At 31.8% G+C, this 14,953-nt stretch overlaps 3 protein-coding genes and 1 non-coding gene across 4 annotated transcripts; all 4 read left to right on the forward strand.

Annotated features, from left to right (window-relative positions):
• The first annotated feature begins 8,241 nt into the window (after positions 1 to 8,241).
• BO95DRAFT_73873 (class I SAM-dependent methyltransferase) lies at positions 8,242 to 9,414 on the forward strand. The gene is made up of 4 exons (XM_025592193.1): positions 8,242 to 8,365; positions 8,465 to 8,575; positions 8,655 to 8,905; positions 8,969 to 9,414. Exons 1-4 carry the CDS (start codon positions 8,313 to 8,315, stop codon positions 9,370 to 9,372), a joined length of 819 nt encoding a protein of 272 aa, XP_025444281.1. The 5' UTR covers positions 8,242 to 8,312; the 3' UTR covers positions 9,373 to 9,414.
• A 586-nt stretch (positions 9,415 to 10,000) lies between these two features.
• BO95DRAFT_t93 lies at positions 10,001 to 10,072 on the forward strand. Its single transcript has one exon. It is a non-coding gene; the product is annotated as a tRNA-Gly (tRNA).
• A 715-nt stretch (positions 10,073 to 10,787) lies between these two features.
• Positions 10,788 to 12,279, forward strand: BO95DRAFT_472203 (T6SS phospholipase effector Tle1-like catalytic domain-containing protein; the record flags this gene model as incomplete). The annotated part of the gene is made up of 7 exons (XM_025589638.1): positions 10,788 to 10,985; positions 11,084 to 11,266; positions 11,312 to 11,422; positions 11,454 to 11,537; positions 11,571 to 11,699; positions 11,751 to 12,065; positions 12,087 to 12,279. The coding sequence occupies 7 exons, from the start codon at positions 10,788 to 10,790 to the stop codon at positions 12,267 to 12,269; spliced, it is 1,203 nt and encodes a 400-aa protein (XP_025444282.1). The 3' UTR covers positions 12,270 to 12,279.
• Positions 12,280 to 12,929: 650 nt separating this feature from the next.
• BO95DRAFT_491933 (uncharacterized protein) lies at positions 12,930 to 13,480 on the forward strand (the record flags this gene model as incomplete). The annotated part of the gene is made up of 2 exons (XM_025590672.1): positions 12,930 to 13,202; positions 13,257 to 13,480. 2 exons carry the CDS (start codon positions 12,930 to 12,932, stop codon positions 13,371 to 13,373), a joined length of 390 nt encoding a protein of 129 aa, XP_025444283.1. The 3' UTR covers positions 13,374 to 13,480.
• Positions 13,481 to 14,953: the final 1,473 nt, after the last annotated feature.

The following is a 14,953-nucleotide window of genomic DNA, read 5'->3' on the forward strand; positions in this document are numbered from 1 at the left end:
GGTTAAGGTATATCTAGATTAAGCAGTTATTAACCTGACTATCTTAATTATTGTCTAAAAGTATATAGAAATAAGCTTTTAAAATCAAAAAAAAATAACTAAGAGAAGTATTAGTATCTTCTTTATCTCTATCTTAAAAAATTAATCAGAGATTCCTGATAGTATTAATAAAATTTAGCTTTTTATAAAATTATGATTCTTACAGCGAAAAATATATATAAAAATATATAATTATAGCTCGGTTTAAGCCGTATATCTTAATTATAATATATAATATCAGAAAAACTGTATATTTACTAATAATCAGACTACTAAGAATAAATATACTGTTTTTATTTTATTATTCTTTTTCTTACTTTAGCTTAGATAGTCTATTATATTCTTATTTCTATTTAAAAGAGCTGAATTGTCTATATAATAAATTAAACTTAAAAAAAAATCTGTATAATATTATTTATATAGTTTTTCTCGGCAACTGTACTTTCTAATAACTATTTTATTAAATACTAAGTACTATAAGAACAGTTTACTATTTTTATTCTTTTAATCCAGTTAACTTCTTTTATTCTTTTTATCTAGTTAATTTTTTTAATCTGTTTAATCTTTTTAATTTTAAGTATTCTAGAGACCTGCTATTATTTATATTAATCTTACTTTATTTATTTAGTTTAACCGACTTCCCCGCGTAATAATAATATATATTCCGAAGTTTTTTTATATTTTTTTTCTCTTTTCTTTCTCTTTCTATACTTAAAATTCTTGTATTTTAGTATTAAATAGATTAGTTTTTAATTATTTAAACAGTTTTTATAAATACTATATTTTTTATAGAGGGCTCTATATAAGTCTTTTTCAGACCTTTTTTATAAATATTAAAATAATCTGACTAACCTAACTAACCTAACCAACTAAAATAAATAAAATACGGCAGGCGTCTTAGCTGTATTTAAAATATAATAAATTATATTTATATAAAAGCATATTTTAAAATAAAATAAACTATTTTTATAAAATTTTCTACTTTTTTCTTTCTGTATTTATTATTTGCAGAGTAGTCTTAGAATTATAAGTTAATTATAGTTATCTGGCTTATTTTTAGAGAATACTATTAAATCCTTTTTTTTTATTTTTTAGATATTTATAAACTATAATAATACTCAAACTAAAATAAGCTTTTTAAGCCAGATTTTTTTTTTTTTTTTAAATCTCCAGATTACACGCGTCGCAAAGAATCGGAAGATTATTTTATATCTAACTTATAAAAAAAAGTATTCTATTTTTCAGAATTAATAGTAGAAGATAATTTTTTCTAAAGCCTGTATATAAGCTCGAAAACTGCTATTTTACTTCGGTCGGAAGAAAGTATTAATAATATAAAACAGCTTTCAGAAAGATATATTATTTTCTGATAAAATTTTTTATATTTACTATATTGCCTATCTTTATATCCTATAACACCCGGGAATTAAAAATTTAGAAACTAGTTCTATAAGCTACCATCTTTGTAAGAATTATAAGAAGAAAACACCATTAGTAGTATCTAAACAAATAATTAGTTAGATACTAAATAAAAAGCTATTATAAATATTTATTTATTTTTTTAATATAAACCTTTTCTAATTATTATTTTCTCTAGGCCTCTACAGCCTACAATAAACAGAACTTTTAGAATTAAATTCTATATTTTATAATTGCCTGTTACCTACTATTCCGAACTGTTAAGTATATTTAATTTAAATAAATAATTAATCTTATAGTTTTATTTTTCTACTAAAAATCAAGTTCTTCTAATCGAGCGCAGATTAAAAAATATTTTTTAAAGTTATTAAAAAATATATATATACAGCTGTTATTAAAGTTTTTAAATACTAGAAAGATATTAATTATAGTAGACTGCTGGACTAGTTTTAATCAGAAAATATTTCTTACTTTAACTGAATATTTTTTAATAAAAGATATAAATTATTATAAAGTTCTACTGGGCTTCCGACCGGTATCTGGATCTTATATTAATAAAAATCTAGTTATAATTATTCTATTAGTTTTATACAAATATAATCTGTTTTATTAGTTGTTAGATATAACAACTAATAATACTAGTAATAATAGTTTAATATTTAGTATAATCTTATTTAAACTTTGGACTCAGCTCAGCCAAAGTATCCAGCTTTATAATATTTTACTTAATCTTAATTTTATAATAATTATTTAAAGCTAGTATTATATATTTTATCTTACTTATATAATTCAGCTTATGGTTAATACTCTTCTGCGGAAACTTTAGATTAAGATCTTAAATAGTACTATTAAATATATATAGAAGAATTATAATAGAAATTTTAAAGTCTTTTCTAATATTTTAAAAATTTTTAAAAAAATATATTCTAGAAGCTATTTATAAAAAACTAATATAAAAAATTTCTATTATAGTAGAGACTATTTAAATTAGTCTTTTATAGACAGGTCCTAAAGATCTTTTTTTAATAATAACTAATAATACTAATTCTTAATTATAGATTCGGAAGATTATACAATTTATAAATATAAGTTTTTAATATTATAAAAAGTTTTAGCTTATTTAACAACTTAAATCAGGCTCGGTTTACTATTTTTTTTTTAACTATAAAACTTACTGGAATTTAATCTATCTTATAATTTATTAGATATTTAATTTTTGTTAAGTAATTAACAGTTTTATTTAGTACTGTAATTATAATAATATTAATTATCTTTATTTTATTATAATTAAGTAGAAATAAATAAAGTATTTTTTTAAGCTTTTATATTTCTTTTTTTTTTTTATATTGTGTTTATCTAAGAACAGTAGGCCTACTGTTTATAAAATCTATAATATTTATAATAATCTTTTTAATTATCTGGATTACTTAATCAACCGACTGGTAAGAAAGCAGGTATTCTAAAAAAAAAAGATTCTTAGAAACTTGCAGAATATATATTAAAAATTCTGAAAATACTACTATTATATCTACTAGGCAGAAGGCTATATCTATATAATTATAACTATTCTAGACCCGATATTAAAGCTTAAAAAGTTTAAAAAAAATATCTGGCTGGATAATAATACTAATTAATATTTTAAGTACCGAACTGTTTTTAAGAAAATATTTTATTTTTATTATAGTTAAAATCCGGCTATTAATATACTATTAACTATTTCCGGGTTACTGTTAGGCCTGGATAAAGTCTTTTATAATATTTTTAAATACCAAAGACTCTTACCAGCAGCCAAAACATTTAAAAAACTTAAGATATATTTAGATATTAAAAATATATAATTTATTAAAATATTTTTAATTAAATTAATACTGTTCTAGATATTATAGAGTATACTAATATTCTTACTTACTAAAAGTCCTGTTGTAATTAGTTTTTTATTTTTTATTAGATAACTAGAGATTTTCTTTTAGTTGCTATTAATAATATTAGTATTAAATATCTATTTAATAGTTCTTAAGATATCTGCTATTATCGCCGAAGCTGTTTTTATTCTAATATAATTAAAGTAATAATACTTTAGATGTATACCGATTATTTTACTATTAGTAAGAAATACTAGAATATTCTTAATAATCTTAATCCGGATTCGATTATCTTTATATCTAAGAAATAAGAAAAGAATAAGATAATTACTATCTTCTATATTAATAAAAATAAGAATATAGATAATCTTAAAAATAATTCAAAAGATAGATTATTATTAAAAACAGAAGAGCTAGCTTTATCTAAATTTTTAAATATTATATATACTTAGATAGAAATAGAGACCCGGCCTTCTTAATTTCTTCGCTACTATAATTATTATTCTGAACAGTATAAAAAGTAATATAATCTTATTAATTTATCTAATATCAAATTTTATATTTTTTATACTAGATTTTATAAATATCTTTTTTAAAGTATAGTATACTCCTCGGGACCACAGGAAAAGAGGTCAAGCAGGTTAAACAAATTAAATAAATTAAATAGATTAAATAGGTCAAACAGATCAAGCAGATAAGCTAAATCTAAATAATATTATTATACTATAATTAAAAATATATTATACTTTGTATATTATTTATATAAAAGAAATATATATATTACCAATTAACCTACGGTTATTAATCTATCTGCTATATCTGATCTTTCTAACCGATAGATATAAATAGTTAAAATAATAGTTATATCTTAACCTAACCGTAACCGTACGGTTAAAATTTTTTTGTATCTTAACCTGACCGCCAGGTTATGGTCAGGTTAAGGTTAAGGTATAACGGTCAGGTTAATCCACTCTAATTTAGTATAAGAAATATAGAATTTAATATTAAATAAACTAATAAGATTATATTATTTTTTATATTATTCAGAATAATAATTATAATAGTAAAAAAATTAAGAAAACCGGGTCTCTATTTTTATTTGAGTATATATAATATTTAAAAATTTAGATAAAATTAACTTTTTTATTTTTAATAATAATTTATCTTCTGGATTATTTTTAAGATTATTTATATTTTTATTTTTATTAATATAAAAAATAATAATTATTTTATTTTCTTTTTATTTCTTAGGTATAAAAATAATTAAATTTAGATTAAGATTATTAAGAATATTCTGGTACTTCTTACTAATAGTAAAATAATTAGTATATATCTAAAGTATTACTACTTTAATTATATTAGAATAAAGACAGTTCCGGCGATAGTAACAGATATCTTAAGAATTATTAAATAAATATTTAATACTAATACTGTTGGTAGTAACTAAAAGAAAATCTTTAATTATTTAATAGAAAATAGAAAACTAATTATAGTAGGATTTCTAGTAAATAAAAATATTAGTATATTCTATAGTATTTAGAATAATATTAGTTTAATTAAAAATATTTTAATAAACTATATATTTTTAATATTTAGATATATTTTAAGTTTTTTAAATGTCTCGGCTGCTGGTAAGAATTTTTAATATTTAAAAATATTATAAAAAACTTTATCTAGGCCTAACAGTAATCCGAAGATAGTTAATAGTATATTAATAACCGAATTTTAATTATAATAAAAATAGAATATTTTTTTGAAAATAGTTCAGTATTTAAGATATTAGTTAGTATTATTATCTAACTAGATATTCTTTTTAAATTTTTTAAGCTTTAATATTAGATCTAGAATAATTATAATTATATAGATATAATCTTCTGTCTGGTAGATATAATAGTAGTATTTTTAAAGCTTTTAATATATATTTTATAAGTTTTTAAGAATTTTTTTTTTTAAAGTATCTGCTTTCTTACTAGTCGGTTAATTAAGTAATCTAAATAATTAAAAAGATTATTATAAATATTATAAATCTTATAAACAGTAGGCCTATTATTCTTAGATAGATATAATATAAAAAGAAAAAAGAAGTATAAAAACTTAAAAAAATACTTTATCTATTTTTACTTAATTATAATAGAATAAAAATAATTAATATTACTATAATTACAGTACTAAATAAAATTATTAATTATTTAATAAAGATTAAGTATCCGGTAAATTATAAAATAAGTTGAGTTCCAGTAAGTTTTATAGTTAAGAAGAAGATAATAAACCGAGTTTAATTTAAATTATTAAATAAGCTAGAATTTTTTATAATATTAAAAACTTATATTTATAAATTATATAATTTTCCGAATTTATAATTAAGAATTAGTATTATTAATTATTATTAAAAAAAGATCTTTAGAATCTATTTATAAAAGATTAATTTAGATAGTTTTTATTATAGTAAAGGTTTTTTATATTAGTTTTTTATAGATAGCTTCTAGAATATATCTTTTTAAAAATTCTTAAAATACTAGAAGAGATTTTAAGACTTTTATTATAATTTTTTTATATATATTTAATAGTACTATTTAAGATTTTAATTTAAAGTTTTTATAAAAGAGTATTAACTATAAGCTGAATTATATAAATAAAACAGAATATATAATACTAGCTTTAAATAATTATTATAAAATTAGAATTAAGTAAAATATTATAAAGCTGAATACTTTAACTAAGCTAAATCCAAAATTTAGATAAGATTATACTAAATATTAAATTATTATTACTAGTATTATCAGTTGTTATATCTAATAACTAATAAAATAAATTATATTTATATAAAACTAATAAAATAATTATAGCTAGATTTTTATTAATATAAGATTTAAATACTGGTCGGAAGCCTAGTAGAACTTTATAATAATCTATATCTTTTATTAAAAAATATCCAGTTAAAATAAGAAATATTTTCTAATTAAAACTAGTCCAGTAGTCTACTATAATTAATATTTTTTTAATATCTAAAAACTTTAATAACAGCTGTATATATATATTTTTTAATAATTTTATAAAATATTTTTTAATCTGTATTTAATTAGAGGAATTTAATTTTTAATAGAAAAATAAAACTATAAGATTAATTATCTGTTTAAATTAAATATACTTAATAGTTTAGAATAGTAGACAACAGGTAATTATAAAATATAAAACTTAATTCTAAAAGTTCTGTTTATTATAAACTATAAAAACCTAAAGAAAATAATAATTAAAAAAGATTTATATTAAAAGAATAAATAAATATTTATAATAGTTTTTTATTTAGTATCTGACTAATTATTTATTTAGATACTACTAATAGTATTTTTTTTTATAATTCTTGCAAAAATAGTAGCTTATAAAACTAGTTTTTAAGTTTTTAATTTTCGGGTATTATAGGATATAAAAATAAATAATATAGTAAATATAAGAAATTTTATTAGAAAATAATATATCTTTTTAAAAGCTGTTTTATATTATTAATATCTTCTTCCGACTGAAGTAAAATAGCAGTTTTTAAGCTTATATATAGATTTTAAAAAAGATTATCTTCTATTACTAATTTTAAAAAATAGAATATTTTTTTTTATAAGTTAGATATAAAATAATCTTCCGATTCTTTGCGACACACGTAATCTGAAGATTTAAAAAAAAAAAAAATCTAACTTAAAAAGCTTATTTTAGTTTAAATATTATTATAATTTATAAATATCTAAAAAATAGAAAAAAAGAGCTTAATAATATTCTTTAAAAATAAGTTAGATAACTATAATTAATTTATAATTTTAAGACTATTCTGCAAATAATAAATATAAAAAAAAAAATAGAAAATTATATAAAAATAGTTTATTTTGTTTTAAGATATAATTTTCTATAAATATAATTTATTATATTTTAAATATAGCTAAGATAACTTCAATCACCTTCACCAACTGCAGGTCTTCTTTAACCGAACTGGCATGGCCTGTAAGATTACTACAGGTGAGTATGTACGGTACAATACCATACATACATACATACAGCTTGTGTGGCAGGTTTCAGATGAAATGAATACCTGGCCCCCAAGCTAAGCGTGTCTCTCTCTCTCTCTCTCTCTCTCTCTCTCTCTCTCTCTCGCATAGCCTCTGTCTCCATCTCTCCAAGTCTCCACCGGGCCACCTCCCCCCGAAGCCTCGCAGGATGGACAATGCTCGATATGGATGAAGATCCGGTGGCTCACTAAGCCGCCGGAGAAAAGCCCTGGAGGACGGGAGGATTCAGGACTGGAGGAATATAGGAATTTAGGGACGGGCCGCTGCGCCTGCCATCTGCGGACGGAATTGAGCAGGACCTCAGTGCTTGCAGAAGACTGGTATCCCCCTTCGCTTCCACGAGATACAAGGTCGCCAACGGACTGCGTCCTGGAAAGGACAGCTTTAGCAAAACAGGACACATGTTCATATGTTTTGGGATAAAAACTGAAACTCCAGATTGACATTGACAGGTGGACGGGACTTACAACTTGCCAGGAGTCGAGAACAGTACTCCGAGTAGAATTAGTGTTGGTGTATTAGTGGCTTAGTACACGACTATTATACAACTAGTATACAACTAGTACACAGCAGGAAGTAGGCTGGGCCTGGGGCTGGGGGGCCAAACATTCTATTTCAAGTTTCCCCACTTCCCCTCTTAAACTGGAAATTGAGTTTTTTAACCGGTGACTTAAGCTAATGACTTAGCCTGTGAGACTTAGGTGATACTGATCTGGCAATGTCACAAACCACAATAGCCCCAACCCCAACTAAACCATTCCCGATTGCCCCCAGCACTCAATTCTCGACCATTCAACATACGGAGTATATAAATCCTGAAAATCTCCTTCCAGCCCTCTCTCATCTTGTCTGCTTATCCCTCTGTTACCCCTCACTCAAACTTGATCTCTCTCTTCATCCTCCTCGACCAGTTCATCAATCTCAAAAGTCCAGTGCCACCATGTCTGAAAAGCCCACATACGTCCTGACCCGGGATTATCTCGATAACATCCGGTGAGTCGTCGGGCGAGGAACGGGGGGGGGGCGGGAAGAAGAAAAGACAAGACCACAAAATGTAGTTCTTTGCCTGACCATAGCTCATGGATGTACCAGGTTGAACCTGCATCACTACCTTTGCGTTGAGCTCTTTGGATACCACACCCATCCCCAAATCCCCTTGAATGGCGACAATCTGAGGATCGCAGATCTTGGCACCGGTACCGGGTACAGTCTCTCTATCTCTCCGTGGAAAAGTGTTACAGACACCACGCAACTGACCACCGAGCACTCTCTGCATGTATAGCATCTGGCTCCAGGATATCGCCCGCCGCGTGCCTGCCTCCGCGCAACTGGACGCACTCGATGTCTCTTTCGACGCGGTACCGCCCAAGGCGTGGCTGCCGGCCAACATGCGCACCATCGAATGGGACGTGAAACAGGATCCCCCGGCCGAGCTCGTGGGCGTCTACGATGTGGTGCACATCCGCCATTTCACCCTGGTCCTACTGGACGAGGAGGTGGGCCCGGTGCTGGAACGGATCTACAAGCTTCTCAGTATGTGATCCTCCTTTGCCCGGGTAAAGGAAAAGGACCAAAGATAACGTGGGAATGCCTTAGAACCCGGCGGCTACCTCCAGTGGACCGAAGTCGACATGGGTTCGTTCCGGGTGGAGAGCACCGAGCCGAGCAACCCGACCGCGGCCCTGAACCGGCTCCTCAAGATCTCTGAGGGCCACGATCCTCGCCTGCGTCCGCGCTGGGTCCCAAGCCTGCCGGCCAAGGCGGCTGCCGTCGGCTTTCACGAGGTCCACGTCGACGCCCGTGATGCCGCCCCGGACCTCGCCCTCCCCCTGCACGATTGCAATCTCCTTATCAACGCCATCTTCGCCCGCAAGTTCAAGAACCAGCAGGTCGCTCAGGTGTTGGAGGAGCTAATGCCCGAGGTCGAGCGGGAGACCAAGTTGGGCTCGTGCTGGGCGTTTACCAGACATACGGTGATCGGACGGAAGCCGGAGGCTTAGGGTTGCTGACCGGCTGTACATGTTATGTTCTCTTGACCGGACTAGAGGTTATTATACTAGCCAAATCAGTTAAACTGGGAGAGAACGAAGCAATAGAGAAACATGTATGTTTGTTCTTTCAGTATATGACGCAAGTAGGTACTAAGTCAAAGGCCGGGTATACTTCCTTTGATTTATACTAATATCTAGTATCTACAGCTACCATCCTATCGTAGATCTATAAGATATCTCACAAGATGGATTTTCACCCGGTGTAATCTGAGCTGCCTGACGATGCCAGGTACCTAGTCCTACCAGAATATGCTTCACAATTAACCATTATCAAAGAGACCGGGAATATGAATGCTGACCCCGTTAGCCTGTTATAAATATATTGTATGCACACGGAACCCCAATGACATATTGTACGCTAGTATGATAAAATTGAACTGAAAAGAGAGTACCATGCAAGCATGAATCAGCGTAACTTAATCACGACATAGACTCAGTAATCCCAGTCACAAATACCAACATGTCTAACAGATATGATCGAAACGACATCGCAATATAATAATTGCCATTCCATCTGCCCGAGTTATTAAACATTATGCGATTATAAAATAAACCTTTCACCACTCAGACATCACCGGCGTCAGTGGTGTAGCGTTTAGCATTGTTGCCTTCCAAGCAATAGATCGGGGTTCGACTGCCCGCTGACGCAACCTTTCCCACCAGTAACTCGCGCTCAGCATCACATTTAATGAGGACTTTTCTTCTTTCAGGATCAGTGTTTATATCACAATTAGAGGTAAGGCGACTGAGATAAAGTGCTTGAGTTTCACGGCATTAACCACGATCAGCTGTCGGCTTTCCATCAAACAATCAAAAACCATCAATAGGGCGAGATCAAACAGTGCAAACAGCGTACACTCGTCGCATCCTGTACTTTATCTATCATCATGATCAAGACCCCTAAACAATAGTACAAAAAGACTAATAATCAATGACAATCTTACAATTCGTAGAGTATGCAGACCCGGAATCATCAAGTAGGAAGAGTACCGGAAAAAGACTATCTGCCCACTAATGCACAAGGCAGTCAAACTCGTCAGCTTCTGTGGCTGACTGATTCAGGGTCCAAGCTCGGCTGGAAAATGCGTCATACCTAGTCTACCCCGTTGCAATGGGGAATGCCAGATCGTATTTGATATCGGGCATCAGTGGGCTCACTGCCAAGCGCGATGCGGAAAGGGTTTGTTTTTCTTTGTAGAGATCCCCACTGTTCGTGTCCACGGTCCTGTGTCCGTGGTTCCGTGCGGTTTCCCATTCAGGCTGTCGTGGCTGCGATGATCTCCCATTTCCACTCCCCATCATCTCTTGATCACCATCCTAATACATCTTCAATTTGTCTACCACCATAATCTCTCTGAAGAGTCATGGATAAAGAGCCGCGAAAATCGCTTAGTCTGGCCCGTGAAGCATCGAAGGAGACGGCGACCAAGCCGCTCATTCTCCTCTGCGACGGCACATGGTGTGGTCGAGAGACTAACACGAGAACTAACATTCACAAGCTTGCAGAGATGGTGGGAGTAAGCATCACGAAGGATAGCACTGAGTGGCAAACTCCAGAAGGAGTCCACTATATCGAGGGTGTCGGACTGGGCAGTTCATTCCTCGAGTAGGTCCTCCTGCCTCTTCATCAAGCCGAAGTCACAGCGCACCGGTCGCTGAGACACGATCTAGTTACATTTTCAATGGAGCCACAGCCCAAGACCTTGCCAACCAGTGCATCAAGGCCTACGAATTCATCGTCCACAACTATACTTACCCCCACCACGAAATCTGGATGTTCGGCCTCTCGCGCGGGGAGTACCTGCCCCGAGCAGTGGCTGGTATGATTAACAACTGCGGCATCGTCCACCCGATCACAACCGCAGGGGGATCAATCGATCGGTAGTAGACGCGTCTGCTCTGCGAGACGGTCTACAATCTGTACCGGTCGCCGTATATAATTAACGCGCTGCACTCCGTCCAATCCCTGCACTTCCGACGCACAAAATTATGGCCGCTGGTCGGCAATAAAAACCCCCGACAACCCCAAGACTCGTCGCTTCATCCCGCCCATCAAGTTCATAGGCCTCTTCGTTACAGTCAGCAGCCTGGGGATTCCCGTGTTTACCGGCGGGGTGGGGCTGGATTAACCAATCTTCTACGACCAGAAGATGTCGATGGTCGTCGCGAACGTGCACCACGCCGTCTTTCTCCACGACTGGCTGTTGATCTTTCAGCTGTGCTTTGTACGTCGGGGCCACTTGTACTACCGCGCGCAGGACTGGGACCAGTACAGCGTTACGCGTTAGAAATGGCTGCCCGGCGTACACTACGACCGGGGCTGCCAGCGATTCCGGTTTCTACGGGAGTTCGGCGGCGGCTGGCTGGAGTCCTTGCTGACAAGGTCTAAGTTCGCGAGTAAAGTCATCGAGCCCAACCATGTGCTCGCGGACTTTGCGCTCTGCTGGATGCTGCTTGCCGTGCAGCAACACCGCTCCGCTGCCTACGAAGTGATCCCGGACATCAATCAGCTTATTATAAAGGTCATGTTGGATATCCACACCCGCGTGCGGGAACCTGGTCGGACTGGCGATGGTAACGTCTATGGCCATATACTCGCCTACACCCCGTTTGGGTCGCTGATTCTGAACATTGGGCGGGCTGTGAAGGGCACCCGTGGTTAGGTCTCTTCCATCTATCGGCTATTCTTTAATCTGCGCGATTACTTGATTCCGGATGACAATGCCGCCATCTACAATTTTCGCAGGTTTGATAGGGAGATCCCGGGTTGTGTTGAAGATCTGGGCGAGGTCACTGAGCAGCGGTATTCTTTGAAGGCGTATGCGAAATGGAAATTGAGGCAGTAGTCCGGTGTCGCAGTGGATATGGGAAGCTTTTTTTCTTTGATATCGTGGCGATGGTGGCGTTCGGTCGTTTCGCAAATATCCATTGATCATTCAATCATTAGTCAGAGCGCATCAAGGGGGCTCAGCTTGATGGGGTGACTGGCTCAGTGTTGTATGATTATTGTATGATTCTCGGATGACAGGCCTCCGAAGACGCTCGGAACCTTAGATCCTCGGATAGACTTCAGGATTCTCGATCTGACGTACAACCCTATCGGAGCAAGCCCTCGGAGCATGATCTGTCAGATTAGATCAAGCTTGCAGGATTCAAGGATAAGTAAGCTTTGTACATGTTTCACAGCCATCCAAGAGGAGCATACGGAGTAAACGATCGCACGGACCAGAACCAACTCAATCGCGGGTAATGCAGGCGGGAGTGATGAGTGCGGGGAAGCAGCAGCTATCTTATCTCCACAAAGAGGGTTGTGCTGCCCCGCATTCTCTCTTCCTGATTATGACTATTGGCCCAAGAACAATGATTGTCACGATACATGGACTCGAGATTTGACCACGTCCGGTGAAATTTCTCCGGCGGGATATGCACATATAATAGCTCTTCGCATTGCATTTTCTCCCCCCTCATCACCCAACCCCTACGCACAGGATCTCTTCGACGAGTCGATGGTCTTCCAAGACGCCATCTACGACCCGACGGCCGCATACCTGCACTATTTCTACCACCCGCTCGCGGCGGGCGCGCACGAGACCCGGTCGAGCGTCTGGTATGCGGCGGGGTTGTTGCAGCGCAATCGCGGCGACGATGTATACGAGGCCGTGCGCATTCTGGAAAATGTTATCGGGGACCAGAAGAAGAACCCGTCGGTGCTGTGGTACGGCGACTATACCAAGTACCCGGAGCAGCCGATCGTGGGGACTGCGGTGTACCCTGCAGTGGTGGGTACAGCCTCCCTTACGTGTAGCACAGGCACCTGCTAAGCACGATCGCAGATCTACAACTCATGGGACCCCAACTGGCGTGACTTCATTGGGACAGTCCTAATTATTATTTATAAGGAATTCCGGCCGCTGCTGCCCGAGCACCTGCAATCTTGTCAGAGCACATAAGTGTGTGGATTGGAGATAGATACAGCTATGTGGCCCTTTCTCGAAGAGGTAGTAAGATCCGAGGTTACATAACCCCAGATATGTTATACTCTCTATAAACAAGAAGATCGCTACTAAATTATATACCAAAAAAAAATATAAGACTGCTTATATTTTCGAAACAGAAAATAAAAAAAATATAGATATAGAAATATTAGATAAAATCTACTATACCAAGCTGTTTAATAAAATAAAAATAAATAAGATATTCAAAAGATTTTATAAGACTGTCGGCTGCTTAGTTTATTATATTAATATAAATAAATTTAATATTCTTAGTATATACTTTATACTATATAAAATACTATTTAATAAATATATATTTAGTTCTTATATAGAATTCAGAATTATTAGCTAGAATAATAGCAGATTAATTATTAGTATATATTATAATAAACTTAATTATTAATATAAATATAATCTTAAAGTATTAAATATCTAACTTAGTAAATAGAAGTTAAAGTTAAAAAATTTTTAAATTATAACAGCTTAAATAATATACTTATTTTTAGTAAAGAATAGTATTATAGTAGTTTATTTTTTTAAATTCTAGAAAACAGATCTGTTAGTAAACTAAAAGATATAATCTAAAATTAATATAATATTAAAAATATAAAAACTGGTTTAGTTAGTATTATAATAGGTAATAAAACTAGAATCTTTATATTTATAAAAAAATAAATAGTTTAATAAGCCTATAAAATAGTATAAAACAAGATTTATAATTTAAAAATAAGATTTATTAAAATTTATTATAAAGAATAACAAGTTGCTGATTATATATATAATATTAAAAGTATATATTGAATATAATTTATATTAGAATACTGTTATATTTCTGATATAATTTAATATTATCCGGCTTGGTAGTTTCTATATATTTGTCATAGATAACCCCTGGAACTATGGCGGGTTGCTAACGGTCTATTTACACATCCCCCATATAACAGTTGTAATATTAATAACTCTAATTCTTTTTAGTATTTAACTTCTAGAATCTTACTAGACCTTTAGATAGTAAAAATTAGTCTTAAAATTAATAGACTGCTACTATTCTATATTTAACTAATCTTTTTTTTTTATAATTTTAATTCTTTTTTTTAGTTATTTATAAAATATAGTATATTACTATAATTCTTATATTCTAATAGCAGTTCCAAATCGGAAACTTTTTCTACTACTAATAGTTTATTATTTTTGCTATTAGATTTTTCGGTAGAAAATCTTACTGCAGTTAGAAATACTATTAGTTAGTTATAAGATTACTAGCAGTTAAAAAAATAAATTACTAAACTATAATAGAAAATCTAATATAATAATATTAAATTAGTACTAATTTAGCAACAAAAAACTTTTTTTTTAAATAAATCTAAAATAAATATTAAAATTAAAAATATTCTATAATTCGAACTTTTTTTTAATATTTAAAAATACCAGAAATAGTTTTATAATTTAGATTATAATTTTTAGAAAATATTATTTAAATTTTATAATAACTATTATAAAATTCTTAAGGCTGTAAGTCATATAAGTATAATTTA

Source organism: Aspergillus brunneoviolaceus (assembly GCF_003184695.1).
Source record: "Aspergillus brunneoviolaceus CBS 621.78 unplaced genomic scaffold BO95scaffold_19, whole genome shotgun sequence".
NCBI lineage: Eukaryota > Fungi > Ascomycota > Eurotiomycetes > Eurotiales > Aspergillaceae > Aspergillus > Aspergillus brunneoviolaceus.

Bases quoted from the DNA above. Each gene is read 5' to 3' on its own strand.
- BO95DRAFT_73873 (XM_025592193.1), top strand. From the start codon at position 8,313: ATGTCTGAAAAGCCCACATACGTCCTGACCCGGGATTATCTCGATAAC. The intron at 8,366-8,464 runs GTGAGTCGTCGG...TGGATGTACCAG, and splicing joins GATTATCTCGATAACATCCG to GTTGAACCTGCATCACTACC. The intron at 8,906-8,968 runs GTATGTGATCCT...GGAATGCCTTAG, and splicing joins ACGGATCTACAAGCTTCTCA to AACCCGGCGGCTACCTCCAG.